Raw genomic sequence first — 13,831 nt, 5'->3', positions numbered from 1 at the left:
ACACTGTGTGCTATTCCTGGAGCTCCATGGCTTCTCTCATTCTCACCTAGCAGAAATAGTCGGCCTCTTGAACGGCAAAAAGCAAAACGGGACAGGATGAAGTTGGTTAAACGTGCTTACACGGAAGGACTGAGGAGGTGTGTGAGGATTCGAGTGACTGATTTTGAACAGAAGTTGAATCTTTTTTTTTTTGTAAACTCTTTATTCCCACTGAATTATCCAATGAAAATAAAATTTTACAGTAATTGATGAGTGCACAAAGTAGCATTTCAAGTATTCAAACATTTTGAGAGACACTCTAAAACCTAACTAGTGCAGCTGTATTCTACAGCAAGCCAGTTATCAAACAAATCTAATACAGAATATTCAAGTGTAAACCTTGTCATCTGTGGGAAAACTAGCAGATATCAAAAAATAATAAAACATGAACATCCGTACAAATACAAAAGTATAAAAGTCAAGTGGAAATGTGGAAATGATGCAGTTTGTCTTTATACAAAAAACTGCTGAGATTGCACACGCTTGTCACAGTTTCCAAAAGCAGCTAGAGCATGTTCCCGATTGATTATGTATCAATGGGTGTGTCAAATCACTTTTTCTAACCTTTTCTCACAAAACATCTTAGTCTTTGCCTCCAGTGTAAAAGTTTATCACTGCTTACTCCTCCTCTTCCTCTTCTGCCTCTTCAAAGTCCTCCTCCTCCTCCTCATCACCTGCTCCGAAGTCCATTTTTGCAAGCGTGGCCTCTACATCATCAGTGAACAATGTGAAGTGGTCCATTTTCTCAAAACCAGGTTCTGGCCTCTGGATTTGGGAATTCTTGGCTGTGTCCTTGGCCTCTGTGATGAACTTCTTTGCGGAGATGAGGAACTCAGCTATGTTGCTGTTGTCCATGCTCTGGGAGGCTCTGTCCATCAGCTTAGTGCTGGCCTGCAGCTGCTCATTGTACTGCTGAACTAGCGATCGCACCACCGCCACCTTCTCGTCCTGCTCCTGGGCGATGTGATCCAGCAGTTGGGCCTTGCGCTCTTCCAGGATGGCGTAGAGTAGATCGAACTTCTCTCCCAGCCTCTGCTTCTGCAGCTGACTGTTCTCCTCCACGGTCTTGCAGGTGTCCTCCAGCTGGGCTATCATTGCTTGCATGCAGTTGTTGCTAGCTGCTAGCATGTCCACTGAGTTTTTGAGCTCAGCCTTCTGGACTTCATAGACGCTCTTCAGGGGGGACACTTCGCAGTCCTTGTGTTGGCCGAACACCTTGCACATTGAGCACGTGGGGACCTGGCAGGTGACACAGTAGATGTTGATGCGCTCATCCTCGTGCTCCTGGCACATTAGCTCTTTGGTGTCTTTGTCTTTCAGGGGGGGCTCAAGACCACCACCACCACCGTTTTCCAATTGTTGCTTGTAGATGTCAATAATGTTCTCCACAAGGAGATTCCTCTGCAGCCCATAGACGCCGTGGCGGTCCAGCACCACCTCGAATCGGCAGGTAGGGCAACGGAAGATGCCTCCTGAGAAGTGGTAGGGGTTGCGGGAGTCATAGAGGTCGTTGGCGCAGCTGCGGCAAAGGTTGTGCTGGCAGGGCAGGATGACCACAGGCTTGGTGAACATGTCCAAGCAGATGGGGCAGCTCAGCTGCTTCTCCAGGCTCTCCAGAGTACTCGGGGTACTCACTATTTGGCCCGTCTGGATGTCCATGTCTTTTCTTTAAGGTAGCGGTATCCCAGTCCGTTTCTTGTCGCTGGTTTGCTGTGTTCTTGAAGCTCGTGGCACTTCCCTGGTTGCTTCTGTCTCTGGCCAAGTTTATTTTAATCTAGCAGCCCAGTGGGCCGCCCTCAGCTTATATACCAGCCGGCTGCTTGTGACATTTGATCCATGGGGTGGCTGTGGCAAGATTCCATCCTCCTTGTTTGTGAGGCTTGATTCGGAGAAAACATACCACCTCTTAACCCAGCCCACCGCGTCTAGTCACATGCCAAACTTAGCAACAAACCCCCCCCATCCAAGCACTCCATCTGTGGAATGGGAGGATCAAATGGGCAAGCCAAACAAGCCCCATGTGACCTCAAAGACACTCATAGAAAGGTCCGTCGCTTGTTGAACAACATTTCAGGTGAAGTGGTACATAACTCATGGTTGTTTACTGCTTTTTTGTTTTGGTTTCTAATTTGGTTTATTATGTTTAGATTAGGCCAGAACTTAGGCAAGGTAGGGCAAGTTTTGCAATGGCAAATACAGAGGTCACTAATAGGCGGACCGAGGTCAGAGTCCAGACCCAGACGCTGTCCTATGCGGACCTGAACCTATAACTGATAAACTATGGATAATTATTTAATTTCGACCAGGTGGTCCTATTTTAATCGGCACAACTTCTCTAGCCTTTATGGTAGCTTTAGCAGCTGGGAAACTCAGAGACCAATCGCATGTGTTGAAAATATCACACGTGACGCTACTCAGCCAATCAGATCTGTGCTTTACAATGAGCACTGAGACTTGAGTGAGTGACGCATGCACAGGGGAAGGACGAGGCGAGACACAGCAGTCGGAGGAGAAAGTGAGTCAGAGGGAAGTTATTTCACATGTCGTGCTCTAAAAAGGGAAAACTTACAATAAATGTTGTTGAAATATGACTGAATTGCACTTTATTTGATTTGACATTCAGTTGTCGACTGTATAAGTTGATATACCTACTAGGCTACTTCAGTAAACAGTATATGGCACCGAGTCATAATGCAAGTCAGACATTATGATGTTCCGGACCTTTGCTTGAGGAAATTTTCTCTAACTGGACCTTACTGAATTTTAATCAAATACCCCTGGGCAAACATGTTCCTTTCCTTGCCCACCAGTGTTCCCAAACAACTCCCGAAATTCTCACAGTTGTTTCCCAGTACCTTTCCTTGAAGATCTAGAAAAGTACAGGGTTATGGCTGGGCCATAGTGAAAGCAGACCCACTCCTCTCTGGAAATCTGTTCCTGTTGTGACTGCGCTGTTGCTCAACGTGCTCCTGTAAACAGACAGTCATGTGTCCAACATCCATGCGCCTCGCCACCCCTCGAAAGCAGCTTGTGCAACTTTCCTCTGAAAGTGAAGCACTCATTATCCAGTATATATAGTGCTCCAGCGTTTCAAAATAAGCCGTGCCAAACAGGATGCTTCCATGCTGATGGATTGGAACGTGGTCAGATCTTTTGCAGTATGGTGGTGCACGTGGACGTAAACTCAGTTTGAACCTGATTGTTTTTGGGATGAGGCATCATTTTTTTTTGCAATGAGGTGGATATTTTATCACACGGCAAACAAATAAATAACCACCGGTTAAAATTATGATTTTCATTTTCAAAGTTTCACGATTATGACAATGTTTTTGAAAATAGTACATGAAAGAGCACTGTGCTATATTTCTATTATGAATGTCTAAAATTTATTTGAGAGTATGTATAATCATATTAGCTGAATTCTGTAGAAATGATATGGCTTTTGATACGCAGTCCTCCCATTTTAGGAGATAGTCGTTCACAGTTCAGTCGCTTCTTGGTCAGCTATGTGTTACTGCATCATTAGTTTATGCCCAGGAGAGTTAAAGGAGCACTCCAACCTGAAACTACCATTTAAAATATTATTGTCATGTTGTGTTATGTGCTGCAGCGCAATATTACATCTTTCAGCCTCATTGTTTTTGGAAGATTTCATGATTTTGTGTCACTTTTGTGTTTAAGTCCATCACTGTTCTCTCACCTAGCATGCATTACGCAAATAGGTTCTACAACTGCTGGGAATCTTCATGACGTTAAAGATATTATGACTTTTAGCGCAAGTTATCTAGAGTCTACCTTCAAGATACCTCATCAGAAGGGGCTTTTCTCACTCTAGAGACTGTTGTAGCATCACTGTAGCAGGTGAGGAGGCATGTTTACAGATCAACTTTTCATTCTGGATTCTGGATGCTTGCATTGACATCTGGAGTTTGGTCTTGCTCTCTTGACAGTAAACCTGGTGATGTCTGCTGGTCTCAGATGTCCGGTGTTTATCAATGTTAAAAGGTATTTGCAAGCAAGGACTAAACACGACATTTTACTTTAAGATTCTGTCACATGACTGCTGGTCCTTTGAAATGGGGTGACTATATTACAGTGTATATCCATAAATACCTTCTGATCTGACATTCTGGATTTTAGCCTTATAGTATTTGTTTTATTTCAAATCTAATGTGCTGGAATAAATTGCCAAAACCAGACTAGAAGCCAGTGATGTTCATAACGTACCACCTTTCTGATCACAACCTAAAAAGCTACTTGTTCACACCCATTTTTGCCATTTGAATGTCATATCAGTTCCAGTTGTGGTCGGTTTTTGATTCATTTCAGTTTTAGAATTTTTCTGTTTTTCAATTTTGGTTCTTTAAAGGGAAACTTCACTGAGTTTTTAAATTTGGTGCACAGCTAAATCGTTAAGATGAAAACAAAAACAATTAGAGTGGTTTAATGTGAAAAGCGACATTGAAGAGAAATATAATGTGTCCGAATTGTTCACAGTGGTGGTGATGGGAACCAGACGTCTGAAGAGTTGAAGGCCTCTAAAAGGTGTCTCACATTTAAATGAAATTGTTATAAATGCAGCCTGATGCCTGAGACATTATTTCAAATAGTTTTGAGAAGGTTTTGGCCTAAAACACTTTTTTTGAAGTCCATTCATGGCAGAGAGTTACATGCTAAGTGGTATAAAGAATAAAAAAGTAGCCAAAGAAAACACAGTTCTTCGTATTTTTCACTATTTCATCATTTAAAACTCACAAGATGCGTTTTGGATGGTAAACAAAATGGCTATATTTGTGTTGTAGACATTGCATTCTCTGGTTTCTATGGAGCCCTGCTGGTGACATCCTGAGTGAGAACGATCCTAATGCATGGCCATGACTTAGTAAAGCATTATCTCAATCCCACACCTTCTAAGTGTTGGCCACAACTTAATTATCTCATTCCCAAGCCTTACTAAGTTGTGGCCATACATTAGGATCTCATTCCCATGTATTAATAAGGCATGGCCATGCATTATTTTCATTTATATGGGATGTTGCCAGCAGGGCTCCATAGGTTCCCATCACCACTACTGTAAAAAAATTAAAGTCAGTAAATTTCTCCAGAATACACCATTTCACATTAAACCACTCTGATTTACCACTCTGAAATTTTGATAAATCGGTGAACTTCCCCTCCAACAGTTGTAGATTCCTGTTTTAGTATGAAAACCGTGCAGCCCTTCATTACCTGCTGCCTCCGGTGTGTTAGGGGTGATACAGGACTGCATGAGGGCGCTTTGGCTCACACCAGTGTGCTTTCCTAAAATACACATCAAGGTTCTCCAGTGACCGTTATTAAAAGTCAGCTGTAGCGTCTTTCTGATTACAGAGTGGAAATGTCCAGACATTTAACAATCCGTCCACTCACCCCCGCCGCCTCGCCCATGTAAATATAAACAAGCGTGTGACCCAGCTGCTAACTGACACTCCTACACTTAGGTTATGAAACACCTTCTAAACCTGATGGCAGTCGGTGTCCTCCAGTTGGGTGGACGGAGCACCGTGAACTTAAGAGAACTTTGTTCCATTTATGATGAATTGTACTTTCCTGAGTATTTTTGAGCTTTATTTATATTTCTCAGGTACATTTGTGTGGAAAGGAATCTATCTTTCACCCAATCACATTTTAGTTATTAACATTTAGATCCTAATCCCTTCTTTGGGAGTAAGTTTATTCTGTTGTGCTCATCTCCTAGAAGCTGTTGCTGTAGCTCACAACTCTCACTTTAAAGGTTTATTACTGTCTTTAAAGTCCAGCTTTCTTGTACTTATATATGCTTGGTGTACGTTTCATTTCAGTTCTAGCAGCAACTCAGTACTTAAAGGGAAATTCATTTTTCCAAAATTTTTATTTTATTTTTCAAAATTTCTACACAATTAAATGGTTAATATGGAAGCGAAGTCATTTGGAGTGGTTTAATGTGAAATGCTCTGTTGTGGTGATGGGAACCAGACATCTAAAGAGTTTAATGCCTCTTAAAGCTACCTCACAAAGTTATTAACTGAAGTGGGGACACATTTCCTGACGCCTGAGACCGTGTTTTATGATACTCTGGAGAATTTTAAAAAATGTTCATGGTGGAGGGATACATGCAGGAGCTAAAAAAAAAAATAGTCCCCAAAGAAATTACACTATTACACTATTTTATTATTATCAATATTGCATGTAAAAATGTTAGTTGTAAGTTTAAATTTGGTGCTTTGGGACAGTAAATAATGGCTGTATTTGTGTTGTAGACATTGTGACTCCTGGTTCCCATCACCACCACTGTAAAGAAGTCTAAGGCAGTGACTTTGTGTACATCTTAATAAATTAAATATATGCAAAAATTAACTAAATTGTATATATATAAATATCTCTTTCGTCAGTCCCTTATGTTTCTCCCTTAAAGGGGAATTCCAGTGATTTCTCAAAATTTCTGCATGAATTAACTGTTGTAACTAAAGTGATTCAGAGTGGTTTAATGTGAAATGATGTGTTGTATAAAACTTTGCTGACTGATTTCTTTGCAGTGGTGCTGATAGGAACCAGGGATCATGAGATCTACAACACAAATATAGCCATTTTATTTACTATCCAAAACCAGTAAACCTACATGCTTTATCTCATATGATTCTTATGGTTCTCATATGATTATAATGTTCTGCAGGTTTCAAACAGTAACTGCACAAAGCTGTAAAAAATACAATTTTGATAATTAGCTGAGCTGTAAATGATTCCATAATAACTAAGAAAGCTGTATAGCATTGAGAATGAACTTCTAATGAAATTAGTATTCAGAATGCCTCATATTTGAAAAGTGGTAACCAAATCATGCTTATCAAATAGCTTTTCATAGTAATTTAATGACAAGAAATGAATATAAATAGATCTTTACAGTTTTATTAACTTTTTTTAACATCTTGTTTCTAAAATACTTTTTGGTTGACATTATGATGTCATATTTATAACATTTCAATATATAAGTTACTATAAAGTAGTTTATTTATTCTACTTCAATGTCATATTCAATGATGAAGACTAATGGTGGGATTTGTGAAGTGTAATTGTGGACACACACCACTAGATGGTGCACAGTACTTTCTTTTCCAAGCTTTGACTCCAGTTGTCAGAGTTGGAGTCCAAAAGTCAGTCTTCCTTCTTCATACACAGTGGACAGAGTTCAGTAAATACTATGAGTCAAGTCAAGTCAAGTCAAATTTATTTATATAGCGCTTTTACAACAGATGTTGTCACAATCAGCTTTACAGAGAATCCGGGTCCACGCCCCCAGTGAGCAAGCCTTGGCAACAGTGGCAAGGAAAAACTCCCTCAACAGGAGGAAGAAACCTTGAGAGGAACCAAGACGATAACAGCACAGACACAAAACAGTATAAGTGGATACAGTTTAACACCACTGTGCAGTGCGCCGGCCGCATCAGATCACCCTGGGATGTGATTGAGTGGTGTTCACATCAGACCCTCTTAGGACGGGCAGCCACTCAGCTCAGGGAAAGAGAGGGGGACAGATAATTAGTTCAGCACCAACTTTCCCAGATTACCATAGGACTGTCCCAGATCTGCGCCTTATTCTAACAGGAAAACTAATTAACCAAAGGCTCGACTAAACAGGTAAGTTTTTAGCCTAGACTTAAAGATGGAGGCTGTGTCTGAGTCCCGAACACAGACTGGTGGGCTATTCCAAAGCTGGGGGGCTTTGTATGAAAGGTCTCCTCCCCCTGACGTACCTTTATTTATTCTGGGTACTAATAATGAGCAGCACCTTGTGATCTAAGTGGGCGTGTCGGTTGATAGTAGGAAATAAGGTCACTGAGGTACTGAGGATCAAGGCCATTCAGAGCTTTATACGTCAGTAGAAGAATTTTGTACTCAATGCGGAATTTAACTGGCAACCAATGTAAGGTACACAAAATTGGGCTAATGTGGTCAAATTTCCTGGTTTTGGTGAGAACTCTGGCTGCAGCGTTCTGGACTAACTGAAGCTTGTTAAGGTTTTGGCTGGAACTACCAGAGCGTTACAGTAATCTAACCTGGACGTGATAAAGGCGTGGACTAACGTTTCTGCATCCTGTAGCGACAGTGCATTTCTAAATTTAGCGATGACGCAGGTGGAGGAAAGCTGTTCTTCATTACCTTCACAGTGCTGGACGGCACAGCAGCAACAATCTTAAGGAGAATTACAACAAGTCTTTAACATGTAAACAAAGTCTTTCAGAGTGGTTTGATGAAAATGCACCATTCTAGATAAACTTGCAGATCCAGATGTCTGAAGAGCTTAATGCCCCTAAAAGCCATGTTTAACATACATTCATGGCAGAAAGGTACAGGGCAGTAACTTATTTTTTCAGATATGTCACTATTTTACCATCATCAGATTTTCACATACAGGTTCACTGGTCATTATGGACAGTAAATAAAATGTCTGCATTTGTGTTCATCGTGACCCCGGGTTCCTATTAAAACCAGTGTAAAAACAAATCAGTAGGCCTCTCTACAATCAACCATTTCACATCAAACCAGTCTGAATGTTATGAGGAAATTTTGCAAAATGGTTGGAACTCTCCTTTAATCACAAAAATAAGTTCTGGATGGAAACAAAAGGATTAAATACTTTAAATGCGCAGTGGAAAGTTGGCCAACTGAGTATTTAGGCAGATATAGCTAAGCGAGCTCTCCTATAGTTTAGCACTTAAGGAGCTGAAGAGAAGGCCTAACACGCTATGGACCTATCAGCATTATATTGACGTGACAGAGCAATCAGCCAGTCATGTTTTGCTTTCCAATAGATGGGACTTCTGGGAGTCCTGGATGTGTCGCTGACTGTGAATACAGGCAGAAGCCTTTTAAGTGTGTATAGATCAGCAGCAGCTTTACAGCAGGCCTCTCTGTGAAACTGCTACAAGGTAAAATACATGCTAATATTCTGCCACGACATTCAAATGTCTGTGTTTAATCTAGAACGGCTAAAAATGTTCATGCAAATCGACGTCAACTGAGTGCTAACAAACAACTAGAATCCCACATTGATGCAAGCAGAACATTTTTGCAGAGGTGTTTTTTTCCTCATGGTTTGACTCGACATGAGACTCGACATTACATTTGACTCGACATCACATTTATTCACATTTTTAAGCTCTAATAGTCATGATTTGCCAAAGCAATGAATTCATGCCAAGTTTATTTTAGCATTTGTGTTTTAATTTTGCAAATATTTAAGGTTTAAAGGTTTGAAGATAAGACAGACTGATTTATGTAGAGTGTAATCAGCTCTCCCCAGCATCAAAAGCCTCATATCCTACTTTTACCTTTATTTGTTTTTTTTCTGAGGTCCACTTATAACAGTTGTGAGGATTTATGTATCAAATCTGGTCATAAGTCATTTCTACATAACCATTTTCCAACCTCTCTTATTCTCATGACTTGAAGACTAATACACATTATTCTGTCCTCAATCGTGCCTCGTTCAAAAAGCTGTCCAGGCTGAAACACTCCTTATACCTTCTGAGGACATGAGTGGAGCTAAACTGTTTGAGCCTGAATAGATAAATATACACTACATGCCTGAAAGTATTCAGACACCTGCACATCACATCTACAGTAGCTTTTATGGATCCCATTCTAAATCCATAGGCATTAATATGGAGTTGGTCCCCCTTTACAGCTATAACAGCTTCCACTCTTCTGGGAAGCTTCTACAAGATGTTGGAGAGAGTCTGTGGGAATTTTTGCCCATTTATCCAGAAGACCATTTGTAAGGTCAGACACTGATGTTGGACGAGAGGGCCTGGCTCACAATCTCCGTTCTAGACCTCATCAAATCCCAAAGGTGTTTGATGAGGTTGAGGTCAGGGCTCTGTGAGGGCCAGTCAAGTTCTTCCACACCAAACTCACCCAGTCAGGCCTTTATGGAGCTGCTTTGTGCACTGGGGCTCAGTCATGCTGGAACAAAAAAGGTTCTTCCCCAAACTGTTCACACAAAATTAGAAGCGTACAATTGTCCAAAATGTCTTGTTCCGCTGAAGCATTAAGATTTCCCTTCACTGGAACTAAGGGTTCTAGACCAACCCCTGAAAAACAGCCCCATATCATCATCCCTCCTCCACCAAACTTTACAGCTGGCACAGTGCAGTCAGACTCGTCCATCAGACTGACAGATAGGGAAGTGTGATTCATCACTCCACAGAATATGTTTCCACTGCCTGGCATTGTGCTTGGTGATGTAAGGTTTGTGTGCAGCTGCTCAGCCATGGAAACTCATGCCATAAAGCTCATGAGGCACTCAGTTGATGCCAGAGGAGGTTTGAACTCTGCAGTTATTGATCAGCAGAGCCTTGGCAGCTTTTATGCTCTATGCTCCTCGGCACTCGGCGACCCGCCCTGTAACTTTGTGGTCTGACACTTCATGGCTGAGTTGATGTGGTTCTTAACCACTTCCACTTTTCAATAATACCACTCACTGTTAATTACAGAATATATAGGAGGGAAGAAATTTCACAAACTGATTTGTTGCAAGGGTGGCATGCTATTACAGCACCACGCCGGATTTCAGTGAGCTCTTTAGACCCATTCTTTCACAAATGTTTTTTAAAAGCTTACTGCATGGCTAGGTGCTTGATTTTATACACCTGTAGCAGTGGAACTGAATGAAACACCAGAATTCAATAATTTAGAGGTGTGTCCCAATACTTTTGTCCATATAGTGCACCTTCTAATGAGTGAATTCAGCCAGTTTAAGATGCACCCACTGCTGACATAGACATTCAACTAGACACACACACAGTTTGTATAATCTCCATAGAAAAGCATTATCAATTGAATGTGACGCTCTGAAGCAGCAACACATGAGCCTTAGATCACCTGCCCAATGCTAAGGGTCAGTTGGAGGTATATAAAGTCCCCCAGCATTGGGCTGTCAAGCTGTGGAACTGTGTTCCCTGGAGTGAAGGAGCTCCATCCAATGAATTAGAGTGATGTTTGGGGTCCAGAACTAATCAACCTCACTAATGCTCTTGTGGCTGAATGCAATTAAATCCTCACAGTAGTGTTCCAAATCTGTTCAAAGCCTTCCCAGAAGAGTAGAAGCTATTACTGCAGCAAACTCCCTTAATGCTCTTGAGTTCAGAAGAAACAATGTCTACAAACTTTGGGACGTGTAGTGTATGTAAACGTGTCAAAAGGGGCTTAGAAATTAAAAGGGGCTCAGGACTGAGAAGTGAGCAGTACATTTTGAGACCAGTAACTGTAAGCTATATCAAACTGTTATTTCGGAAAAGCAAAGGAAATTCATTATTCACAATACAGGGCCTATAAAAAATATTAAGAATAATTTAAAGGAGTATGTTCTGAGTGAATAGGTAAATAAAAATCTGACTGAGTGTTTTGTGTTAAAGCATTTACTTTTACATGTTTTAGTATGTTTAACTCTTGTGTGGTGTTGATGTGTTTGTTACTTTCTGGTGGACCCACCATATTATTGGTTTATTAAATCAATACAGCCATAACAATTTATGTAAAAATACCAGATGTTTAAAATATCACATGTCCAGCGTAGGGTTCTCCTTTAGCAGCTGTAGCCAGTCAGCAGCCTGTTCATGTTGTCCACCCTCACACACACACACACACACACACACACACACACACATACACACACACACTAACAGCAGGCCATGTAGGAGGAGAACAGAATGAAGGACACAGCACCTCCACACTTTTACTCCCAGCGGGTTCACCCAACACCACATGTGTAATATAAATGTGTGGGGGGTGAACAGAGTGAAGACACTGAAAATGGGTTATTTTATATGTTCTTCACAGAAAATGAGCAAAGACCAAGAATCTGAGGGTGAAATAATAATAAATCACATCATTTTTTCTTTTGGTAAACATTGAAAATGGGTCCCACAGACTTGAACACCACACGAGGATTGAATGTAGATGCATTTTGACTTTTACTCAAGAATAGTTTTGTCTCCGTACCTTCATTTCTATTTGAGTAACATGCACACTATCTTTCAGTTAAATACTGTTGCTCTGTGTTTTTGCACCTCTGGTACTGTGAGACAACAAAGTTCAAGCAAAAGAATAAAAGACTGTCTTGAACTGAAAATCTTCCTAGTATTGAGTTTAAAGTATGTCACTCTGGTGTCAAACATGTACTCGTTTCTTTTACCTTGAATTTATCGAACTGGCCAGCAGTGTTTTGTCTGCGTCCTGAGATACGTGATAATGTATCGTCTGAAATGGATTATTTGTGTTGTTATCATAAGCGAAAGATAATTCTTGAATGTGTATTTCCTGCCTGGTGCCACTTGGGCTGCTATCAGCAGAGCCATCTCCACGTCCAAGTCCGTCTACAATACTAATTCATTGAGCCTGTGCTGCGTGAGGCACAATGATGGGACTGCAGTTGAGCTGAGTTGTTTTTGTGCAGATTTTGAGGTGGCAGCCTTTCCATGCCGTGCAGACAAAATTCCTGTTGCTGCCACTGACCTTACTGCACTGACTTGGTAGTTGCCATAAATACTACATTGTGTATTGTTCCGTGGCGCCCTTGGTGTGGGTGTTTATATGGAAATGAAGTTTCCCACACTTCTAGAGACATAAATATCAGTCTGTTTATGACGAAAATGAGAGTAGTGTATTATTAGCCATTGAATTCGGAAGAAATACAGTCATTACTGGCATAAGGCCGGACATCACTACTGTCAAAACCAAGATATCAGCGGTAAACAATAAATAATGTCACTAAACAGTGTGAGTCTCTCATTTTCTTACCATTTTGCTCCATGTCACTACTTTATGTACATTATTTTAATAGGGCTGTCAACAATTAAAATAATGACTCACATTTCTTTTGCATGGTTAATTGGCCTTGTTTGCTCAAATTTGACCCTAAAGGCTGATTTCTTTTTCATTTAAAAATGAAAATCTTGTAATTTCTGTGGAGTAAAGACAGTTTCCAATTTATGTCCAGTTAGAGCAGCGGTCGGCAACACACGGCTCTTTTACTGCCCTGTTGTGGCTCCACAGCATAATTAGATTTTTAGTTAAAAATAAAATAATCCTCCTTTGCAGTAAAGTAAAGCTCTGCGGATCGTTCAACACAGTTTAACAATGCCATATGTTGTTATTTTCAGGACAGCCTGGGCTAAACAGATATGCCATTGTTTAACATGTACATGCTAATAGAAATTTGATATCTTTATGAATTTGGGTCGTTTCTGATAAAAAATTTACCTAACACCTGCTAAATTTTGTCATTTTTGGTTACACAGATCTTAAAAACAAGTTGCACCTCAGATACCTTTTTCAGAAATTGTTAGTCTGGAGTGTCTGTGAGCTGAAAGTGCAATAATTTTGATACCGATTCATTCTAGTGGTTACTATGAGCAAAAATAAACAATTAGCATAAGGCAGACATGTTTTTCATTGATTTTCTTTCCTCTTGGATTCATGCTGAGTGCTAAAACTCTGATACACAGCAAGCCAGCCTTTATTTTTAAGTACAAATTGAGCTGCATATTTAATATCAGATATTTGTAATACTCATAATCAATGTAAACTGAAAGACAGAGCTACATATTACATTTTATAATAATATTTGTCATATTTATTGCTATTCTGTTAAAATCTGTTTTAGGGCCTGTTTGTGTGATTTTGAGGGAAAGAGGGAAAGTGCACTCATTGTGTTGAATTGGACAAAGCCATTTTTATCTCCTTTTTTACAATTAATAATACGTTGATACGTTTA

General features: G+C 40.4%; 1 protein-coding gene across 1 annotated transcript; it reads right to left on the bottom strand.

Annotated features, from left to right (window-relative positions):
- Window positions 1-181: 181 nt before the first annotated feature.
- Window positions 182-1,839, bottom strand: trim63a (tripartite motif containing 63a). Its single transcript, XM_036569797.1, has one exon. The coding sequence runs from the start codon at window positions 1,696-1,698 to the stop codon at window positions 658-660; it is 1,041 nt and encodes a 346-aa protein (XP_036425690.1). The 5' UTR covers window positions 1,699-1,839; the 3' UTR covers window positions 182-657.
- Window positions 1,840-13,831: the final 11,992 nt, after the last annotated feature.

This window comes from Colossoma macropomum, unplaced genomic scaffold, assembly GCF_904425465.1.
Source record: "Colossoma macropomum unplaced genomic scaffold, Colossoma_macropomum, whole genome shotgun sequence".
Classification (NCBI taxonomy): domain Eukaryota; kingdom Metazoa; phylum Chordata; class Actinopteri; order Characiformes; family Serrasalmidae; genus Colossoma; species Colossoma macropomum.
This window is presented reverse-complemented; position numbering and strand designations above follow the sequence as displayed.